The 23,514-nt window shown below is 40.1% G+C and overlaps 1 protein-coding gene across 1 annotated transcript in view; it reads right to left on the bottom strand.

Moving 5' to 3' along the window:
• Positions 1-5,987: 5,987 nt before the first annotated feature.
• The window catches only part of SLC35F4 (solute carrier family 35 member F4), a 265,300-nt gene continuing 247,773 nt past the window's right edge, over positions 5,988-23,514 (bottom strand). The window contains exons 5-8 of the mRNA XM_061158368.1: positions 14,923-15,048; positions 12,595-12,787; positions 10,025-10,114; positions 5,988-6,229 (exon numbers count right to left, since the gene is read on the bottom strand). Coding sequence (XP_061014351.1) covers positions 5,988-6,229; positions 10,025-10,114; positions 12,595-12,787; positions 14,923-15,048 — 651 coding nt within the window. The remainder of the gene's footprint in view (positions 6,230-10,024; positions 10,115-12,594; positions 12,788-14,922; positions 15,049-23,514) is intronic.

Below are 23,514 nucleotides of genomic sequence, written 5' to 3'. Positions count from 1 at the left end.
TCCAAAATACTCCCATTTCAATATGGAATGAATATAGAGCTATTAATGAAATAGTCTATTTTCTCTTTTCATCCTGAGTCTTCAAACTGCAGTGCATTTGACACTGCACATCTCAGTTTGGACCCGTCATATTTCAACAACTACATGTGACTAGTAGCTAGTATGTTGAACAATAGTGGATTTAATGCTTCTAAATTCTCTGAATTGATTCCTCCAGAATAAAGCAGCTAAGTTCACACTTTGAAAACTCTGTCAAGGCTTTTGGGAACAAACCCCTGAAGCCCACCTTTGGAGCTCAGGTTAGATTTCTTGCTCTTAAGATTCTTCAGGTTCCCATAGGACCTGGGTTCCTGTTTCCTGCAACCAATGACAAAGCAACTTTTGCCTTTGCGGCACATGTGGGAAGACCTGGCTAATCAGAGCTTTGAAACGCAGCTTGTCTGCTCTTTCTATCTGTATTCTTGGCACTAGCACCTCCACACCATCACCTCCTGTTCTTATTTGCCTCCAGTTGCTATCTGTGAGGGTGGGAGACATAAAATGAATTAGAATTAATAGAGACTTCGTATCCTAGCCTGCCAGATAAACTAGCATCGCCTGTGCTAGTGTTCTTTGTCCTTGTGACAAGGGTTTATTGATAAGAAAAAGGATTTGTACTTAAATACCAAACATTCAAATGCTTGGCTGGTTATACTGTTCACTATCACTGATGTTGTCCTTCTCCAAATCATTTGTCCTCTGGTGGATCTTGACAAAGCGCCTGCACAAAATTAACAGGCATGCAAAGCCTGGATGAGCAAAATCAATTTGCCTATAATTTGTTTGTGAAGCACTCAGGACGTGGTTGAAGTGATTTTAATTTCAAAGCCCAAGTTGCCCGTCTGTCTTTTTGTCAGGCAATTAGTTCCACTGGCTGGGCAAGAATGCTGTGATGCAAAGTGCTGAGAGGAGCCAACCAAGGAGAATGGCACCCCCTTTTTGGCTTCTTCCGCATGCTCCTCATGCCAAGCTTCTTTTGTCTCTGGTTTATTTTGGGTAAAATCCCCTGCTCGGCAGTAGGCTCTGTGACTGCTTGGCATAGTGCTGTGGATAAGTGCTTTGAAAAAGGACCTAGAGGAGTAAACAGAGGAAATCCTAACAGTAGCTACTTCTGGATTGTCTGGCAGTGTGTTTTTATTGAATATGCTCAACAACCTCAAATGATAGGTATTAATATCCTCATTGTACTGAACATGAAGCCAAGGAGCTGAGAGATGTTGGTAATTAGCTAAAGTCCATGTCTTAGAAGTTCAGAATTGGGACTACAACAGGGGTGTTCTTAATCCCCATGCTGTGCTGCCCATTTAGTCCAGTCACCCACAGGAGCCATAGTCTCCTGGACTTTGGGGAGGAACAAAGTTTGAATAAAGAGACAGGATAATAGGAACCTCAATTAAGTATTTCCACCATGAGGACAGAGACTTTGTCAGTACCCTCTAAACCAAACTGAACCTGGCTCATGGAAGGCACCTCATAAGGACATAGGGGGCCCACCTGTGTTTGGATAGTGACAAAAACGCACTATCTCATCTGATTCACAATGACCACGGGATGTAGTAAGGGAAACGTCTTACCTTTTATTTATGAATCCCTTGTGGCTCAGCTGGTAAAGAATCCGCCTGCAATGTGGGAGCCTGGGTTGGGAAGATCCCCTGGAGAAGGGAAAGCCTCCAGTATTCTGGCCTGGAGAATTCCAGGCTACAGTCCATGGGATCACAGAGTTGAACAGGACTGAATGACTAAACCTTTCACTTTAATTGCCATGGTAATAACTTAGTGGTTGAAACTTCTGGAAGCAGGGACCATTGTGTCCTTTTCCCCACAGTGCAAAGAGAGGACATTTCTACGAGCACAGAAAGTTCTATCAGACAGCGCTGCCCTAAAGGCAGGGAGAGGCCAGTGGGTGATAATCTAACATAATGCCCTACTTCACAGCAAGAAGTAGAATTTAATAATGTTTTAATGAATAAATGAATGAATACCATAATGGAAGTGTTTTCTTAATATGACTAAGCTAATTACACTGATCAGTTATAGGTTGAATTTAGGCTTTCCAGGGTAGCTGATTCCATTTTTCAAAATGAATTATCAGAAAGAGCAAAACAACTCATTTCTCAAAGATGTCAAAATGTAATTTTAAATACAATGCTAAGCAATGGGAAGATGTTGGAGTGAGTTAGTCAGTGATTACTGCTATTTAACAGCAATTTAAAAACAAGGCAAGAGCAATGTTTGTACCATTATGACATTTAAATAGTTAAAAGCAACTCTACTTAGATAATGAATTAATTCATATTTACTGATAAAATACTTCATTTATTTTCTATCATTTTCATGCAGCTTGAAGTATAATTATTGTTTTAATTAATATCATGTCATCTATCAGCACCCAGAGGTTGTCATTGCTTTTTCAAAAAATGACAGAGAAATGAAAAAATGGTGAGGTTTTTATTGACTATGATACCAAGCCAGCAAGTGTGATATCCCAAGTTCCTTTTTCTTGTCCCATAACCCTTTAACCTACACTGTTGAAGCAACTTGGAAAAAAAAAAAAGAATTATAAAACAGATGCCAGAAAGTGTAGATTATCTTAAATTTCTAGGTGCCCTAAATTACTCAGCCTCTTAGGGAAGAAGTGCCTTCTGTTGGTCTATGAGACTGTGTGTCCTTAACTGAGACTCATCTAATAAAGTTCAGGGAAGGGCCATATCTCCAGTGTAAAGCGGCCCATTCATTCATTTATTGTGTATCTGTAAGTGCCAGGCAAAACACAGTTCCTGAATGATGAATGCCATCCTGATGAATGCCACACAATTCCTTTTCGCAAGGAACTCTTGGGCTACTGGGAACTCAGATGTGTAGAGTGACAATAACCAGAAAGTGCAACCAGCGCTATAATGAGGTAAGCAGAAGTGTCTATGAAAGCCACAATGTTTAGTTTGGGGGAATGAGAAACGATCTTCATGAAAATAGAAGAAATCATGTCATGAAGCCCCTTCTCCAGGGGATCTTCCCAACCCCGGGATCGAACCTAGGTCTCCTGCATTGCAGGCAGATTCTTTACCAGCTGAGCCACCTGGGAAGCCCAAGAAGACTGGAGTGGGTAGCCTATCCCTTCTCCAGGGGATCTTCCCGACTCGGGAATTAAAGTGGGGTCTCCTGCATTACAGGCGGATTCTTTACCAACTGAGCTATCAGGGAAGCCCCATGAAGCCTAGGTAAGGGTTATTCAGGTGAAGAGAGAGGAAAAGAAAGTACAGAAAAGAGAGTATGTCTTGATTGAAGAACTATAAAAAGGATGGTTACATTAAAGCATAGAGATTCCAGAGGGCCACAGGGGGTGGTATGGTAGAAGCTATGCTGTCCAACATGGTAGCCAAGAGACACATGTGGCTAATTCATACTAACTTAAAATTAATTAAAATTAAATAAAATTAGAAATGCAGTCCCTCAACTGCATTAGCCATATTTAAAGAGATCAATAGTCAGTTGTGGACAGTGTTGAACAGTACAGATTTGAACTATTTCCATCATCATAGAAAGTTCTACTGGATGGTGCTTCTCTAGAGGCAAGCAGGGGCCAATCAGTGATGAACTTTGAATGACCTGCAAAGATGTTTGGACCTTACTCCAAGGACAAAGAGATGCCTCTGAAGTATTCTATATAGGGAAGTAGAGTGATCAAGTTTATATATTAGAAAAGACATTCTGCAGGGCACAAAAAGGATTAGAGAGAGGCAGACCAGTAAAAAGCATATTTCATTCATTGGGGAAAGAGATGATAGGCTCCTAGAATAGGTAGCATAATAGAGAAGTGTGTGGATTCAGGAAATATTAAGGAAAACAATCAGTAGGACTTAATGGTTTAGATGTGGAGGGTGAGGAAGGCAGATGTGAAGTTTGATCTCTGGCTTGGGCAGCCAGGGAATGATGGTACCATTGACCTAGACAGGAAACAAGGAAGAGGAAGGAATAGATCTGAGGAGGAGAGATGATAAATTCAACTATGTCCTTGAATGCAAAATGAACAATGAGGCATCCAAGTGAGCTTGCAGGAAGCATTTAGATAGTCAAATCTGACTCTCAGGAGAGAAAATCTGGGCTGGAGATAAATATTATGAAGCTATCGCCACATGGATGACACTGAAAGCCATGGAAACAAATGAAATTTCTGAGGAAGAGAGTGTGGAATGAGATGCTAAGAAGGACAAGGACTGAACACTGACAGTGATGAGACCAACCGAGGAAGAGGAGTCCAGAGGAGCAGCCAGGAAGGCAGAAAGAGGACCAGGAGACAAGAAGGGATCTAGCTGAAGGGAACATGGTAGGAAAAAGGAGTGGTCATCATGTCAAATGCTACACAGAGGACAATATAACTGGAGTTGAACAGTGTTGTTACGGTTTTGCAGGACAGAGGTCATTGGTGACTTTGGTGAATGCACTTTACCAGAGGAATGATGGGGGCAGAGGGTGGGTTGAAGAGTGAATGGGAGTTGAAGTGAGAGCAAAAGTAAACAAGTCTAAAACTGGTGAAAGATTTAGAGACGGCTGGTAATAGATGTCTTCTCCATAACCATTGTACCATTTTCAAATGTCTACCTCATATTAGAGATATTTGTAACTTCTTTTATGCTTGGTACTCCTGAAAGCTTGTTGAAAGTCTAGAGGAGCCTTTATATCCTCAGATTTTCATTGTTCCTAGTAGTTCTAGTAGTTCTTGCATTTGGAAGATGCTTTATTGATATTTACTTTCCAGATTTCAAATTAAAGACTGTTATTGGCCTTAAATATATATAAAGTATGCAGTTTTTTTCTGATTGAATGAAAAGGCCTCAGTTCTAGGTGAGAAAAATGTAATGCTGCTGCGGCTGCTAAGTCGCTTCAGTCATGTCTGACTGTGCGACCCCATAGACGGCAGCCCACCAGGCTCCACCATCCCTGGGATTCTCCAGGAAAGAACACTGGAGTGGGTTTCCATTTCCTTCTCCAATGCATGAAAGTGAAAAGGGAAAGTGAAGTCGCTCAGTCATGTCCAACTCAGCGACCCCATGGACTGCAGCCTACCAGGCTCCTCTGTCCATGGGATTTTCCAGGCAAGAGTACTGGAGTGGGGTGCCATTGCCTTCTCCAGAAAAAGATAATGACAAGCCCATAATTTAATAGAATCTCATTTTTTTTCCTAATAGGAATGAATGTTATCTTTATTTATTTATTTTGAACTTTTTGTGTTGGAGTACAGCCGATTAACAATAGGATAGTTTCAGGTAAACAGTGAGGGGACTCAGCCGTACATAGACATGTCTCCATTCTCCCCTTCAGGCTTCCCTGGTGACTCAGAAGGTGAAAAATATACCTGCAGCGCAGGAGACCCGAGTTCAATCCCTGCGTTGGGAAGATCCCCTGGAGAAGGGAAGGCTATCCACTCCAATGTTCTTGCCTAAAGAAGTCCATGGATAGAGGAATCTGGTAGGCCACAGTGTATGGGGCTGCAAAAGTCAGACACGACTAAGTGACGAACACATACACATGGTTCTCCCCCAATCCCACCTCCCATCCAGGCTGCCACTCAACACTGAGCAGATTTCCATGTGCTATGCAATAGATCCCTGTTGGTTATCCCTTTAAATATAGCAGAGTTTGGGATGGTCATGTATATACTGCTATATTTAAAAGAATCTCATATTTTCAGGAAATTCTGTGAATTATGGGGAAAATCCCCCCCCTCAAAAAAAAGCCAGAAAAATAAAAATAGGATGAATATGTTTTAATAAAAAATTTATTATGACTATTTACACCAGTTCCTTGATAAGCATATAAATGTAAACTTTTATGTTGGCATTATTCCACACATGACTTATCCAAATTCAGAGTTTGAGTGTACAGGTAGTGAGAAAATTTTATTATATTCACAGAATATACATACACGTGCATTCCAAATGTGTCCCTCCTTAAGCCAGTGGTATGGACACGGTCCCATTGGCCCTGCTTCTGCTTCTCAGGTGGACACTGGAATCGGTGATGTCATCCACATGCTCCTCGCTCTTCTTTTCCTTTAGGCTGTTGATGAATCTCAGGGTAATTTCGTCCCACTCCTCAGGCAAGAGCATCAGCAGAAACCCAATGCAGATGATGATGGTAGCAGCCAGGCGGACGACATTGAATATTACCTCCTGCTTCAGGAGATCCACAGCTAGGGGGGCAACAGCAAGTCAGTCAGCCTATGATGGTTTCTAAGCTTCTCTGAAAACAAATGACCCAAATCAATGCTACTTCTAGAAGATTTCCGAAAGTCTCTCTTGTTCTCACAAGCTTATCTTTCCTTTTTCTATGTCGTTATTGACATGGCTCTCTACATCTGCTTTCCATTTCTTTTCCCTAAATCATACTTAGCCTTCCAGGCAAATACCATCTGATTGAATAGCCTCTGCAATTTTAAAAAATAATTTTATTTTATGTTGGAGCATAGTCGATTAACAGTGTTTCAGGTTACAGTAAGGTGGTTTAGTCACACATATACATGTATCTACTCTTTGTCAAATTCTTGTCCCATTTAGGTTATTACAGAATGTTAAGCAGAGTTCCCTGGGCTGTAACAGTTGGTCCTTGTTGAAGTGTATACATGAAGTTTTATTTCTTAATATCTTTCCTCTGTATGCCTTCATACTTCTCCAGTTTCACTGGCCCACTGAAGATTTTTTAAATGAACCAAGATCATTAATGTTTAGGTCTTTGCAAATGCTAGTCTTTTAAAAATTTTTAGTTGCAGTGAAACTGATACAAATTAAAATTAACCACTTTCAAGTGAGTTTACTAGTATTTTGTACATTCATTTTGTATAGATTGATGTACCAGCTCCTCCATCTAGTGTAAAATGTTTTCATCATTTCAAAATAAAACCCCATACCCACTAAGCAGTTACTACCCACTCTTCTACCCCCACCCCAACACCTGGAAACCACCAATCTGCTGTGTGTCTATGGATTTATCTGTGCTAGATATTTCTTATAAATTGAAATGTATAATATATGACATTTTATATCTGGTTTCTTTTGATTAACATAATGTTTTTGAGGTTCAGCCACATCGTAGCATGTGTTAGCGCTTCATTCCTTTTTATGGTGAATAATATCCCATTCTATCACAATTTGTTTATCGATTCATTTCTTGATGGACATCTGGGTGTTTCTACATTTGGCTTTTGTCAATAGTGCTGCAGTGAACATCTCATACAGAAATATTTTTGAGTCCCTGTTTTCAGTTTTAGGAGGCATGTATTTAAGTAGTAGAATCATGTACATGCTCTTCTCTTTGTATGGAATGTTCTTTCCTCGTGTGCACTTCATCCAGCTAAACCCTCTGTTAAATTCCTCCTTTTACTCTTCTTGCAAGAAGCTGCCTTCAGTGCCCCTCCTGTGTGCTCTCAGAGCATTCAGTACATGTCTCTGTCAAAGTCTTTCTCTCTCTACATTGTAATTACTGAGCTCCTTTTATCTCCCTTCTATACCACACGATCCCGAGGGCAGGGACTATGTCTTACTCAGGATCTATCACCAGTGTTAGCACAGTTGGTAGCATATACTAAGTACTCAGAAATTACTTATTAAATGAATGAATCCATGGATGAATGAATGGAATTCCTTGACACTCCACTCCTCTCTGATATGACTTTCCTTTAAATATCTTATAGTCCTTGGAGTCTTTTACACAATTTGGCATTTAATGATAAGTTACTTTGTGGAGTTCTAAGTTATTTCATCTAGTCAGTCTTGTTTTCCATATTCAGTGAGTTGTTTTTTTTTTTTCTCATCGCACTCCTTTTTTGGAGTTTAGTTGTTTTACAACGTTGTGTTACTTCCTGTTGTACAGAAAAGTGAATCAGCTCTATATATACATATCTCCCCTCTTTTTCACCACAGAGGATTAAGTAGAGTTCCCTGTGCTATGCAGAAGGTTCTCATTAGTTATCTATTTTATACACGATACTGTATATGTCAATCCCAATCTCCCAATTCATCCCACCCCTTCTTTCTGCTTTGGTGTACATACATTTGTTCTCTATATTTCTGTGTCTATTTCTGCTTTATAAATAGGTTCATCTGTACCATTTTTCTAGATTCCACATATATGCATATGCATTAATATATGATATTTGTTTTTTTCTTTCTGACTTCACTCTGTATGGCAGTCTCTAGGTCCATTTACATCTCTGCAAATGGCACTATTTCATTCCTTTTTATGGCTGAGTAATATTCCAGTATATATATATGTGCCAAATCTTCTTTATCCATTCCTGTCCTGGTGATTCTACATACTACTGCCATGAACACAGGCATGCATGTATCTTCTGTAATTATAGTTTTCTTTGGGTGTATGCCCAGGAGTGGGATTGCCGGGTCAATGATAGTACTATGTTTTTAAGGAGCCTCCATATTGTTCTCTGTAGTGGCTGTCTCAATTTACATTCCAACCAGCAGTATAGGAGGATTCCCTCTTCTCCACATCCTCTCCAGTATTTATTGTTTATAGATTTTTTTGATGATGCTCATTCTGACCAGTGTGAGGTGATGCCTCATTTTAGTTTTGATTTGGATTTCTGTAATAATTAGTTGTGTTGAGCATTTTTTCATGTGTCTCTTAGCCATCTGTAATGTCTTCTTTGGAGAAATATCTATTTAGGTCTTTTTTTTATTGGGTCGTTTGTTTTTAGGGAATTGAGCCACATGAGCTGTTTATATATCTTGGAGATTAATCCCTTGCCAGTTGCTTCATTGGCAAATATTTTCTCCTATTCTGAGGGTTGTCTTTTCATCTTGTTTATGATTTCTTTTGCTGTGCAAAAGCTTTTAAGTTCAATAAGGTCCTATTTATTTTTGTTTTTATTTTCATTACTTTAGGACCTAGGTCAAAAAAGTTCTTGCTGTGATTTATGTCAAGGAGTGTTCTGCCTATGTTTTCCCCTAAGAGTTTTATAGTGTCTAGCCTTACATTTAGGTCTTTAATCCATTAAAATTTATTTTTGTATGATGTTAAGGAGTGTTTTAATTTCATTCTTTTACATGTAGTTGTCTAGTTTTCCCAGCACCACTTATTGAAGAGACTGTCTTCTCCATTGTATATTCTTGCCTTCTTTGTCATAGACTAGGTGACTGTAGGTGAATGGGTTTATCTTTGGACTTTCTATTCCATTCTATTGATCTATATTTCTGTTTTTGTGCCAGTACCATACCATCTGTATACTGTAGTATACAGTGTAAGTTTGTTATGGGACCAACACTATCTTTTCTCCCCCCACCCCCCGGTCCCTTCTATAGTCCTGATCACATAGTAAGTGTTCAATAAACATTTGCTGATTATCCTGGGACAAAGAAAGAAGACTACCAAAGACTTGGAAACATAGAATTTTAAAATTAGAAGGACTATATAGTCATCCAAATACTTTACTTTCATTATTTGTTCCACTGACAGTTTTCACTAGAAAGATTTTCCTGGAAAAACAGCTTTTCCTCTTGTCCCTGCAGTGAGTCAAATTGCTTTTTTCCTGTATCTATTCCAGAGGGCCATCTGCTATGTCCCTGGGAGAAGCTTTCACAGCTCCCCATGGGTAGTCTGATGGGGAGCCAACACCCTGTATGTTCCCTACACTTTCATTAGTGACGTTGACTTGAGAGTCCTACACTGGGATGCCTTTTGTTTCCATAGGACTTCCTCTAAAAATACCAAAAAATTAGGTTGTCAGGGAGATTACATGAAACCCAAATGATACATTTGGTATTTAATTCTAAAAGCAACACCAAGTAAAAACAGTGTTTGTAGCTGCAATTTTTAAATCTGCTGCACAGTTATTCTGTTGTCTGCCACCTTCAAGATATTTAAAAACATGTTCCTAGGCAAGGGACACAATTCACAGTTACTCGAAGAAGTAACTCCGGGTGTGAAACACACACAAGTGGGGACCTTCCTGGGCACGTGTCAGTTTGTACAGTACCTGCATTTCCAGGAACGCTGAGCACTGTCCCGATCGAGATGAGGATTGGGTACGTCAGCACCACACCAACATTCACCAGGATGTTGAAGGCTGCCAAATAGAGGAGGATGGTGGCTCAGATGGTAAAGAACCCACCTACAGTGCAGGGGCCCCGGGTCTGATCCCTAGGTCAGGAAGATCCCCTGGAGAAGGGAACGGCAACCCACTCCAGTATTCTTGCCTCAAGAATTTCATGGACAGAGGAGCCTGGTGGGCTACAGTCTATCAGGTCGCAAAGAGCTGGGTATGACTGAGTGACTAACACACACAACACATACAAGATAAAGGGGAACTGAGATGCTGGGCTCTTTCCTTCTTTTAACATAAAAGAATCAATGTCTATGCTAAACATGCCTTCTAAATTATCAGTTCAGTTCAGTTCAGTTGCTCAGTCGTGTCCAACTCTTTGTGACCCCATGAACTGCAGCACACCAGGCCTCCCTGTCCATCACCAACTCCCAGAGTTTACCCAAACTCATGTCCATTGAGTCAGTGATGCCATCCAACCATCTCATCCTCTGTCGTCCTCTTCTCCTCCTGCCCTCAATCTTTCCCAGCGTCAGGGTCTTTTCCAATGAGTAACATTGGTCAATTAATCCTCTAATTTTGGAGATGGATTCATATGTATCATACCTGAAAAAGTCACGTTCCTTTTTCCTCTTCTGCCACCCTGGTTGCCTGATTTCTTACCAGTTGGCTCACGAAGGGGGAAGGGAGCCATGCGAAGAGGTGAAATACTATGTTCACTACACTGCTTGTGAGCACTATAAAGTTGAGCCAGAGGTTGAGATCTAATGACTGACTGCAGCTTTCTCCCTTGCTAGTTTGCTGTATCATGCCATGTTCCTGGATAACTAAAAGACCCTAGTGTTACTGCCTAACAGAAGATCTGTCCAAGGATGGCCTATGTTGTTTTATTCCCTCACTTTTGGGGTGTGCATCACGTGAACCAACAGAGGTGCATATAATTCACTGAACACCAGGGACCTTTTTCACATCCTGATTTATACACAGATAACCTTAAGGCAGGTCCATAGAAAAAACTGAAGGTATAACTTGATACCCTTTAATTTATCTCTTTGGACACTTTAAACTAAATATAAAATCATTCAAGTAATCACATACCCAACAATGATCAAAAGTACTTGTTTTCAAAAAGAAAAATATTTATAAATTATATAGTGTTATTTTAATAGATTTAAAGCCAATGTTTGCTTTAGGGGGTTAGAGAAATATGACAACTATGAAAAATGACAACTATGAAAAGTCCTCAATTCAGGAAAGATCTGTATGGAAATGACCCCAAACCATAGTGCCCATTTCTCTGTAAAACCAAAGATGGTTCTAGAACCATAACAGTTAGGATAGTGTTTATCCTTCTACTGCTTTCTATAATTCTTGCTTTAGTTAAGCTCCAAAATTTAGGTATCTGGAGTCACTGGTGCTTGTTAGAGATGATGGGTTGGATTTCCACAAGACTTGGGCTTGTTCATCATTTTCATACAATAGCAGTAGCAATCAAGGCCAAAGACCTTTGTAAGTTAATATCAATAACTACTCCTCCGTTCTGACAGTGCTGCAATGGGAATAAATATTCCAGCATCTCAACTCTCTCCTCAGATGTGGGGAGTCAAATATGACCAATCCTAATAAATCAGAAATTTAATAAGCATAGCATAGACTCTGCTAAGTTCCCCAACTGTCATTTTGCTGGCTGAACTGAGTATTTTAGCAGATTGATAGGAAGTATTGGTCTTTGTTGAGAACTGAGCTTTTCTCATTCAACGAGAACTGGTAGCTTCATCAAAATGGGTAACTGCTTTTCCTTAGCACTTTCGATAGAACCCTTACAAGCTCTTTTGACAATCTAAGGACAAGAATATATAGTTCAATATGTTATCTGTAGCCGGGGGCCCTGCCTGAGATACATCAGGTAAATGGATGACTCCAATCTGCGTGTGGACTAAGGCGCTCCATGAAGACAGGCCAAACCAAAAGCAGGAGCAAGGCCAGGTGAACCTAAGCAAATTAAAACCATAGTTCTAGGTGATCGGGTGGGGGCAGGACAGAGTACAGTCTGCTGTTCACCTCTCAGATCTGTGTCCCAGCCCAGCTCTGACTAGATCATATCTGATTCCTATGGAGAAGAGAAGGTAGCAAAAAAAACGAGAGCAGAAGCACTGAAGACTATAAAACCCTGGGGTGTGTAACACAGTCAGGAGATAGGCTGTCTCCTCATTTTCTCTCAGGGTAACCTTAACACAGAGAGAACTCAGTGCACTGGGGATGGGCCAGGTGGGGCAGCCCTTTACCCATGGACATGCCAGTTGGACTGCTCTGACCTAATCAAGCAATAGCCTGCAAAGAACCTTATAACCATTAACCAACCTTAGGTGAGTTTGGGAAATAGAAGATAGGGATGCCTATCTTAAATAGGCATCTAAGAAGGGAATGCTTCTATTATGACAATTTAACTCTCCAAGGAAGGGACAAGTGACATAGGAAATGGAAGGCAAGACTCAGCCACTCACCCAGCCAGAGCCCTGCCATCCCGCAGAGACAGCCCCACGGCAGAGCTGCAAACGAGGACCAGTGCTCCACCTTGGTGAAATACAGGATGACTGGGGTGAAGGAGATGAAGATTAAATTGAAGAAACCCAACGTGGAGACAAAGTGTGCTGCCTCACCAAAGTTAGCACTTCCAAGAAACATCTTAAACAAAACCTAGAACAGGAAAGGAACTTGTTAGCCACTCGGTCAGGGGCTACTGTTGAATCAGAAAGGCAAGTTCTACATCGGGAGCTAACTGGCCCAGAACTTATGCTCTATGTCGTCTTATCCCAGCATTTCCATGACACTAAATGGGCTGCTGAGCTAAGGAACTCAAATACACTCTAGCCTTTATGTAAAACAGAAATTGTCATAAAATAAATCCCACTTGGTATGCCACAGGGATACTGTAACTGGAAAAACCCACCGTCAGTTATGGGTATAGGGTAGATGATAAAGAAGAATGCAGACCAGCCCAGAAACATTTAGGGTTGAGATGCCATCAGTTCTGTCCTTCAAGCATGGGATTAATTTTATCCTTATTTTGATAATTACTGAAAACTAAATTGGACAGAGAGAACCTGTCATCATGTTATTGAGAGAAGTAATAGCTTCCCTTGCGGCTCAGCTGGCAAAGAATCTGCCTGCAATGCAGGAGACCTGGGTTTGATCCCTGGGTTGGGAAGATCCCCTGGAGAAGGGAAAGACTACCCACTCCAGTATTCTGGCCTGGAGAATTCCATGGACTATGTAGTCCATGGGGTTGCAAAGAGTAGGACACGACTGAGCGACTTTCACTTTCAATAGTGATGCCTTGGATTTATAAGCACTTTTCTCTCTGAGTTTAAAATATTTTCACAAGGTCTGTATTTATTCTCCAGATTTTAAAGATTGTTTTTCTTTTCTGGATTATAAATCTGTGTATAGAGAAAGATGACAAGGACATGTAAATAGCTAACCTAAATCACACATTTAGTTTGGGAAGAGACAGGTCTCTAGTCCATATTTCTTGGTTTCTTAACCCCTCTGCTTCCTTTATTAATCCTCAAACAGTGTAGCACAGAATATATCTTTTCTTTGGTGTACATATGATGCTGTGTGTGTCAGCAGATATTACCACTACCAGAATGAATACATCTGTAATGTGGTCAGGAGAATTCTGTCTATAAAAGAGACATCCCAGGCATACAGCAAATCCAGGAATTTCTTTTAATTTCAACTAAACATATTGTTTTTTCTCTTGAGAGACTTAAAACTTGAGCATGTGCTGGTGGTCTTTGTTCACATCAGACATCTCAGTGGAGTCTCAGCTGGGGGCAAGCTAAACACTAATGGTGACTGAGTGAACACTTGTCAAGCTTGTCAGAGAATCAGTGGGTCAGGAAATGTCAATATGGAAATAGACACAACGTCCTCTGAACTGCAGAGTTGGTGAATAAGCAGAACAGGCATCCAGGAGGGATGCGGCGGGCATTTTCTGCCTTTCAGAGAAGATTTTCTCATTGAAACACCATGAGAGGTGAAAGTGGAACAGTTGCAACATCCAGAAAGTTGGCTCTGAAAAGCGGCACTTTGGTGAAAACCTTTTAGATCTGCTTTCTTAGTTCATGCTTTTGAAGTCAGGGGCAGTGACTCCGAATAGAGCTTTCACTGATGACAGGTAGCTCCAGGGGAGAGAGAACTGTGAGTACATAGTATAGACTCAAAGTATGCATCAAGAGGAAAAGAGGCTCTTCATCTAGCTAATAACATAGCATGGGGTTAATATGTAGCAAACTAAACTCTCAAGTGATAGACGGTTTAGGATTTTTAACACCTCATTGTAGTTAAAATAATGACCGAAGGTAGTTAAACATAGAGAAGACCAAAAAAAAATATATATATATATATATAGAGAGAGAAGTCTTTCTCAGCTCCTGCTACAACTGGTTGGCGATTTGGGAGGGGTGGAGTCATGGCCACCAGGGAAGCCCTTGGAGTTGACCAATCCGAGTTTAAATCTTGGCTCCATCACTTCCTGGCTGGATGATATTGGACAAGTTACCTAATCTTTCAAAGTCTCAGTTTCCTCATCTGCAAAGTGGGAATAAGTACCTATGCCTCATAAAGGTATGGTAACAGGTGAACATTCTGGAAATTGTGCAGCCTGTAGCAAGTACTCAATAATTGGTACTTATTATTATTTAAACTATCTTTTTTTTTTTGCTTGCCAACATTTTCTTTGTCTTTTCTTTATAAAATATTACTTGTTATTTTATAAAAATATAAGCTAAAAATGATAATAAGCACATGAGAAATACACGAAATACCTTATACAGTGCAGATGTTGAGGCTGAGCCCACAGCAAATGCCACTCCTATGATGGAATCAGCGTGGAAGTTATCTGCATATGCCATCATCACGATGCCAGTGATTGCCATTATTGCGGCAACTATCTGTCACATAGAATGCAAAGAAAAAAATGTTTACATTGATGCCTCCATATCCCAGAGCAAGCAGTTGAAAAACCCATGGGAGTTGCTACATGCTTCCTCAAACCCAATTACCTCCTGTACATCACTGTTTAAATGTAGGAGGGTCAGTATCAGAAAGAAATCCATACACTCATGAGACATCCAGGCAGAGACCATAAAAGCTGCTCACATATTCTAATTAAGGACTAGTAATTTTAGTTTGATTTTTTAGCTCAGCTCCCTAGAGATTAATACCCATATTGATGAAATAAATTTAATAGGAAGTCACTTCTTAGCATTTTCATCTATACTGTGTTCTTTTCCTTCAAACAATTCAGGACATATCAATCAGCTCCTTGGATCAATGCATGTTTCTGAAGTTCTCCACATAATCAGAACTTGATTATGGTGATGTAATATTGATTGAGACATAATAAGAGACAAGTTTTAGGCCAAAGTGAAAAAAGAAATGAGAATAATCTTTCAGAATGATTTATAAGGAGCGAGTTGAGTTTGCACTGTCACTCGGAATGTCAAGCGGAGGCTATTTCTTCCTTTTGTTTACATGTAAACTAAGCCACAGAAAGATAATTTCATTGAGCTGTTCTAAAGCATTAGCTGTATAAAGGGATATATTAATAATTGATTCAAATCATAATGGTTTACTGTAAGTTAATATGATCCTTGATATATTCCAAAGAGAAGTCCACTTCCTTTGTGAAATGCTCATTGACATCTGTTTCTTTCATCATCTTGACCTGCTTTTATTGGAAAACATTTTAAAGATACAGTGAAAAGTAAAGTAACAACTCCGGAATAGGAAATACTATGTTATTTCATTGTGAAATAGTCTCACTGACTTTAAGATCACGATGCAACTTTGTGGGAAATTTAAAAATACTTGCTGATTGGTTTTGTTAAGCTTCAGTTCTGAGTATTCCCAAGTAGACTTGTTTCCTCTGTAGACAGATTTCTCACATATGTGATTTTTTGACCCTTTGAAATATTATTAGTGAATTATTCATTACAATCAAATGTATATCTTTAATATGTCACTTGCTGGAGGCCGGAGCGAAGTATGATAACGATGACATGTATAATTTAGATGCGGTTAAAGCATTTCTTTTGTTAATGACCACCCAAAGCCAGGGCACAGGTGGTTTCAGAGCCAGCTCCATACTGAAGCGTCTTTTATGAGAAACAGCAGGCGTACTCGAGAACAGACGGCAACTTGTCAGCAGTGAAAGACTGTCTCCATAAACTGCTATCCGGGAGGCTATGTGATGGGGGGTGTTGCCCATGCTGAGTGAGTATTACAGTCTCTAAAGCTTCCAGGCCTGTGTTCCAGTTAGACTGTGCTTCAGACTATATGAAACAGAATTTAACACACACACTATGAGGTGCCAAGGACATTTTCCAAACAGGAAGTAATAGACTCATAAATAAACACGGTGAAGTGGTTACCTAGGCCTGGAAGTTCTGCGAGGGTTATTATTTTCTTTGATTTGGGGATTTATAGTTCAGCTAGGGATTTGCAATCTTTGTTTGGGTAGTCTGATGTCAGAGAAATGAAAAGTTATGTTAGATATGGACAGTTTCTGATTTGCTTTTGTGTTTCATGAATGTTTGTGTGTTAAAGTATTCAGGTTCACAGATAGATTTCCCTCAAAATATTGAGCTTGTAGGATAAAACATTTGAATTAATATTTGTTTTCTTTTTACCAAGCATCAGTTGTATTTTCTTGATCAAATAAACAGGTGATATCTTCAAGACAGGGATAATAGAATACAATGTTAATCCTAAAGAACTTTAATGTGATATGCTGCTTTGTACTTTAAAATATTAAAATTATTCTATAATATACAATATCTAGGCTTAGGCAATTGTGTATAATACATACACTGATTTAGGGAATTCTGAAAACAAACAGTCCCTACAAAAAATAGGGAAAAAACCAAAAACACTGTCTGGAAAATGTTGAACAAGGAATACAGTTAGCCACAGGATATGACCCCAATTGGAAACTCTTACTTTTCTGAGTCAGCCATTAGTAAAAATACATATGCACTATATTTCTGTTATAAGTGTTCTCAAGATAGAAATTGAATGTGGACAAAGGTTACATAACTTTATAGCAATTCAGAATTATAACCATGATGAACCTCTTAAAGATCTCCATTATATTTAATATTCAAGTGCTTGTGAAATTATTAGCTCAGACCATTTAAACTGACATATCAATTACACTAGCATCTCTCTGAATTGTGGTCATGGAGAGAAGCATTTTTCACTTCAGGGGACCAGACAACACTGTTAGTTAAGTTCCAAAAGCATGAAAATTTGATATTTGTGATGTTAGAAAAATTCCTGTCTATGGTATGAACAGTTATTTGTAGGTTAGTAGGTTACCTGTCGATAAAAGATAATTTAAATTATTTTCCACATTTCTATTTACATTTCACAACTATCTGATAGAACAAGTTCTCTATGGCCATGTTTTAAATTTTTTCATTATATTTCTTATCTACATAGTTGAAACTAATGGAAAGGAACTCAGCTAATCTAGAAAATTCAGGGAAATTTTGGGTGGCAGGCTCATTTGGAGAGGTGGCTTGGATGATCTCGGAGTGGCTCTGTCTCCCACCATTGGTTAACTGCAAGAGTAAATATTCTTGAGATTGCCAGAAAACAGGTAACCTGAGTACAGGTCTGAGTCACGTGCATTTTCAGAGGTAATCAATCATTAAGGCAGGATTAATTGTCTTCTCAACAAAAAAACACAAATGATTCTTCTTGGGCTCAGGACATTGAAAATGTGCCAGCAGGAAGCCAGCCCTTTCAATACTGTGTCAGAAGTGCTCATATGACATCCACACGATGACAAACACACAAAAAATGCTTCTGAGCATGTTAGTGTCCACAGGAGGGACTCCTCTGCTGAAAACGTACCATCTCATGGTGCCACCTGCTTGGCTTCAGAAAAACAAGGCTGTCCTCACAACCTACTCCAGTTCTAGCTCCATAAACAACCAGAGGTGTCTAAACAAGATGGACACCCACCACTACCATTACTTGAATCTGACTTCAGTGAAAATGTTAGTAACCAGAGTGACCATAAAGCAAAGCTTCCAATGCCTCATTTTTAACCTTCTGAACCTCTGGGTCCCCTCCCATCGTGGTGTGCCCACCTGGGGTGAGTACCCGGAGGGAGAGAATTTATTTAGCCCATTACCCTGGCATGCTACTTGAGTGACATCACCACCTGAGGCAGCTACCTTCCTCTGCAGGCTCAGTCCACTCTGAGATCTTAATCTGCATCAGCTCTCAGGGCCAATCAGAGAGGGACCTGGTTTGAGCCTGTTCTTAAAGCCCAAAGAGGGCATTAATAGTAAACATTTGGGGATTGCACAGATCTACATACTACCTGTGTCCCTGCCTGACAGCTAGGTTTCTTTCCCCTCTTGAAGAATTAGTTTGTACAGATAAAAGCTAGAGAAATATCTGGCTTTTGCCTGTTTCTGTTTTCCTTTATCTTAGTTTCCCCGCTCTTTTGGCGGAGGTCCTCAAAAACCACAAGAGTCCAGCCCTTCTCTGGATCTCCAACCTCATTACAGTCACTGTGTTTCCCACTGACAAATGACTTCCAGAACTATTATTTACATAACAATATCAGTTCTTCTCGATTCAGGGTATTGAGATGATCCTTTAACTGCTTCTCTAATTGTAACCCAAATGTATTTCCTTAATTTGTGATGTGGTTAACCCCGTTTCTGGAGCTGGGCGGAGCATGGATTCACTCACACTGGAGTCTTGAGTCCTAAGCCTGTATCAGGCTCTGAAATTGAGAGCCTCAAAGTTATACTGCTGGCCAGACTATACTCAAGTCAGGACTCAAAGTCAGCAGTTGAAGGTGGATACACATCAATAGCTTGGCCAATGAGACCTGCACTGATGATTATCCTTGTTTCCTGTGAGTGTATCTGGATAGAGTACACTTCAGGGAAACATGGCTACACAGAATCCTTAAATTTGTCCACATTTTATGTTTGCATGAGTGCATGCTAAGTCACTTCAGTTGTGTCCAACTCTTTGCCACCCTGTTAACTGTAGCCTGCTAGGTTCCTTTGTCCATGAGGATTCTCTAGGCAGGAATACTGGAGTGGGTTGCCATGCCCTCCTCCAGACATGTTATGTTTAAGCTTCCATAAAGAAGAGCCATCTGTTTGCTCAAAGCCAGTGAAATTGGACAAGAGTCAATGTGTGAGAAATAAAAGAGGTGGGCAGTCTGCAGCAGTCCAGATATTCTGTGTGTGTTCAGGGGTGGGGGGTGAGGAGGTCCCTGGGGTTTAGATCTCAAACTAGATTCCCACCCTCCATCTCCATGACACACACACACACACACACACACACACACACACACACACACACACACACACACACACACACACACACACACACACACACACACACACACACACACACACACACACACACACACACACACACACACCTCAAAGGGAGACCAGGATGGAAAAAAGAAGGAAAGAAATCCCAGAAGGAAAGACTCAAGAGTTTGTGGAAGGTGTTGTTGTCCAGTCACTCAGTCGTGTCCGACTCTTTGCGACCCCATGGACTGCAGCACACCAGGCTTCCCTGTCCTTCACCATCTCCCAGAGCTTGCTCAAACTCATGTCCATTGAGTTGGTGATGCCATCCAACCATCTTATCCTCTGTCATCCACTTCTCCTTTTATCTTTCCCAGCATCAAGGTTTTTTCCAATGTGTTGACTCTTCACATCAAGTGGCCAAAGTATTAGAGCTTCAGCTTCAACATCAGTCCTAATGAATATTCAGAGTTGATTTCCTTTAGAATTGACTGGTTGGATCTCCTCGCAGCCCAAGGAACTCTCAAGAGTCTTCTCCAACACCACAGTTCAAAAGCATCAGTTCTTTGGCACTCAACCTTGTTATGGTCCAACTCTCACATCCATACATGACTACTGGAAAAACCATAGCTTTGACTAGATGGACCTTGGTTGGCAAAGTAATGTCTCCACTTTTCAATGCATTGTCTAGGTTTGTCATAGCTTTTCTTCCAAGGAGCAAGCGTCTTTTAATTTCATGGCTGCAGTCACCTGCCATAGTGATGATGTGGAAGGTAGATGGGACCTGTTGACTAAACTTGTTGACAGGGTTTATGGATTCCTTATGGGCATAAAATCAGAGAACCTTTCCAATTCAACTTTCCCTTCCCTGTATTTGTGAATTATTCTCCTGCCAAGAGGGGGATGAAAGGGGAATAGTCCTACTACCCATCCTCTGCTGTCTCCTCCAGGAAGCGTGAAGATTCTAGACAGAGGAGCCTGCACTGCACGGGAATAAAGAGTTACTGCATAAATGTCAATCAAAGGCAAGATGGAAACAAAAGATTGCCTTGAATCTCATCTAAGTATGTAATATTGGCATAAATCAGTAGAAGCTCAGCTCCAGAGCCCTGATTTAGAGTGCCCTGGAGCCCAGTTAGAATTCAGTGAAGAGCAGTTTAAGCAATGAACGATTCCATTCAACTGACATACTCTGGTCGGTTCTTGGCAGATGGCAGCAAGTCTCCAAAAGAGCCAAAGTGTGGGAAGCTAAACACACAGGGACCCAATTATACCTAGAAAATAGGTGGGTGCCAAGCTGAAGGGACACAAATTCATTTCCTAAATCTGCTATAAAAGTCAAGGTCCACTGAACCATTTATTGCCCACTAATTTCCTTCATACTTTCAAGCAAATTTGAAAAGGAAAGAAAATTTTTCAATTAATAATAGAAAAATAAGGGAGCAACAGTATCTGAAAGAAAGTGTGTTAATTTTCTAGCCCAGCTTTTACTTTTCATTAGAGTGAAATGGACACTCATGACAGAGAAGAAAACCTGAAGCAATGCCTCTTTTTTTTTTTTTTTGGTGAGGAGAACTTTTTTTTATTAAGGTGATTTTTCTGGTTCTGATGAATTTAAGAATGCTAGCTAAATAAAACAGAATCTTGGAGATGGTTAAAACACCCATCTTCAATCCTGCAAGAGCTGGATTCTCAGTAACACTTTTGCAATTAGAAAAGGTCTTTCAAAGAAGTTTGCTAATTTCCACAGGATAATCATACATCAGCTGTAAGCAACTACTTATGAAAGGGTTTTTTTTTTTTTTTTTAAACACACCAAAGCTTACCAGCCAATTGGTTGAAAGAATTTCATGATAGAAAACTAAATGTATGAGTGATTACCTTTTCATCTGTAATTCAATCAATATTCCAAGGAAACTAAATATTAATAAGTTAAGGCTTCCCTGGTGGCTCAGATGGTAAAGAATCTGCCTGCAACACAGGAGACCCAGATTTGATCCCTGGGTCAGGAAGATCCCCTGGAGAAGGAAATGGCAACCCACTCCAGAATTCTTGCCTGGAGAATTCCATGGACAGAGGAGCCTGGTGGGCTACAGTCCATGGGGTCACAAAAAGTCGGACACAACTGAGTGGCTGACACTGCGGCCACATGTTTCACCTTAAGGGTGATGATTCTTGGGTCATGCAAATGAGAATTATAACCCCCAAACCATCTTTGACGACTTAGAATAAGTCAGAAATATGTTTTGATTTGATGACTGAAAGCAATCCTGTTTTCAGTCAAAAACAGCAAAGCTGTTTTTAAAAAGAGTAGTCCAAGTGGGGTGGCATGTACAGGCAGTGTCTTATCTATGGATATAGGCAATAAGAGCTGCATTTATGTTGTCTGAATTCTATTTGCCCTCCACTGATTTCTCAAATGACCTAATTACACCTGTTCTCAATATGTCTTAGAAGGAAAAGAATTGCTGATATGGTCAAAAGGCAAAATGCTGAATATGTTTTGGTGCTTCTTATATTCCATGGCCTGATTATGGGCATTATTAAAATTACATCTTGACATTCTTCTAGAATATGGCATTAAAAACTTTCTAACACTTTCACAGTCAGAAATGAAGTGCCTCCTATCATTTTAAAGGAAAAATTCCTGACTTCTCCAGCATGACTGACATTAGTGCTCATCATTTTATCACCTATGATGTCTTAATTTATGTATTTACTTATTAAAAACTACTTATTGGCTACTTAATTTTTCTATCAGGTCTTATCATTACTAACAGACACTGTATTAGTTTCTTGAGGCTACTGTAACAAATGACCACAAACTTGGTGACTGAAAACAGCAAACATCTATTCTGTCATAGTTGTGGAGGCCCGAAGTTCAAAATCAGGCAGGGCCATGCTCCTCACAGCAGTTCTGGGAGAGAATACCTTCCTGTCTCTTCCAGTTTCTGGTTGCTGCCCCAGCTTTCCTAGGCTTGTGACCACATCACTCCAATCTCCATCTCTGTGGGTGCATCGCTCCTCCTCTTCTGTGCCTTTCCTGTGTGTGTCTCTTCTAAGGACACTTGTTACTGGATTTAGCAGACACCCAGATCAACTAGGATGATCTCCTGTTTGTAAAAATCCTTAAGTTAATTATGTCTGCAAAGACTATTTTTCCAAGTAAGGTCACATTAATAGGTTCTGGAGGTTAGGATGTGGACACCTTATTGGGGCCCACCATTTCACCCACCACAGATGCCAATTTTAAAATATTAAGTTGGCCAAAAAGTTCGTAAGATGTTTTTCCATAACATCTTATGGGAAAACTCTAATGAACTTTTTTTGCTAGCCCAATAGCATGCTTTGTAACTTCTAGGTAGATTTCCTAAATCTGCCATTTAAATATAAGTTACACAGCTGAGTTTTTTCTTCTAAAAGACCTCAAATAAACGTTAAGTCTTTTTTTATATGACCTCTTACATAAGTTTCATTCATTCATTCTAATACAATTGATTTCCTTACTGATAAATCTAATAGCATCTTATTGCCTTTTTATACTGTTCATGGGGTTCTCACAGCAAGAATACTGGAGTGGGATGAGATGGTTGGATGGCATCACTGACAATAGACATGAACTTGAGTGAACTCTTGGAGATAGTGAGGGATAAGAAGGCCTGGAGTGCTGCCATCCGTGAGGTTGCAAAAACTAGGACATGACTTAGTGACTGAACAACAGCAGCAAATCTAACAGTGGGTGTATTGATTTCCTTTTGGTAGTCACATTACACTGAAAAACCGGAAAAGCCCCTAAATCTCCTTTCTTTCCCTCTTGTCTGAAAAGATGTCCAAATTCTCATGGGTGATTCTCGTGGTGATAGATAGAAATGAGAAAGATCTTGTAAGTATGAGTTCATTCACTATATCCATAAATACATACAGTCCCCACTTTGTCCCTTGTATTGTTCTAGGTGTTAGAGATAGAGGCAGAGCCAGTATCATGGGTATATGACCTGTACAGATGCACTGGACCCCATAATGTTGCCATCTTGTAATTATTCACACTTTTTTCCAGCAAGG

The sequence above is a fragment of the Dama dama genome, chromosome 12 (assembly GCF_033118175.1).
Source record: "Dama dama isolate Ldn47 chromosome 12, ASM3311817v1, whole genome shotgun sequence".
Taxonomy (NCBI): domain Eukaryota; kingdom Metazoa; phylum Chordata; class Mammalia; order Artiodactyla; family Cervidae; genus Dama; species Dama dama.
The sequence above is the reverse complement of the archived record's forward strand: the minus strand, read 5'-3'. Positions and strand labels throughout refer to the sequence as shown.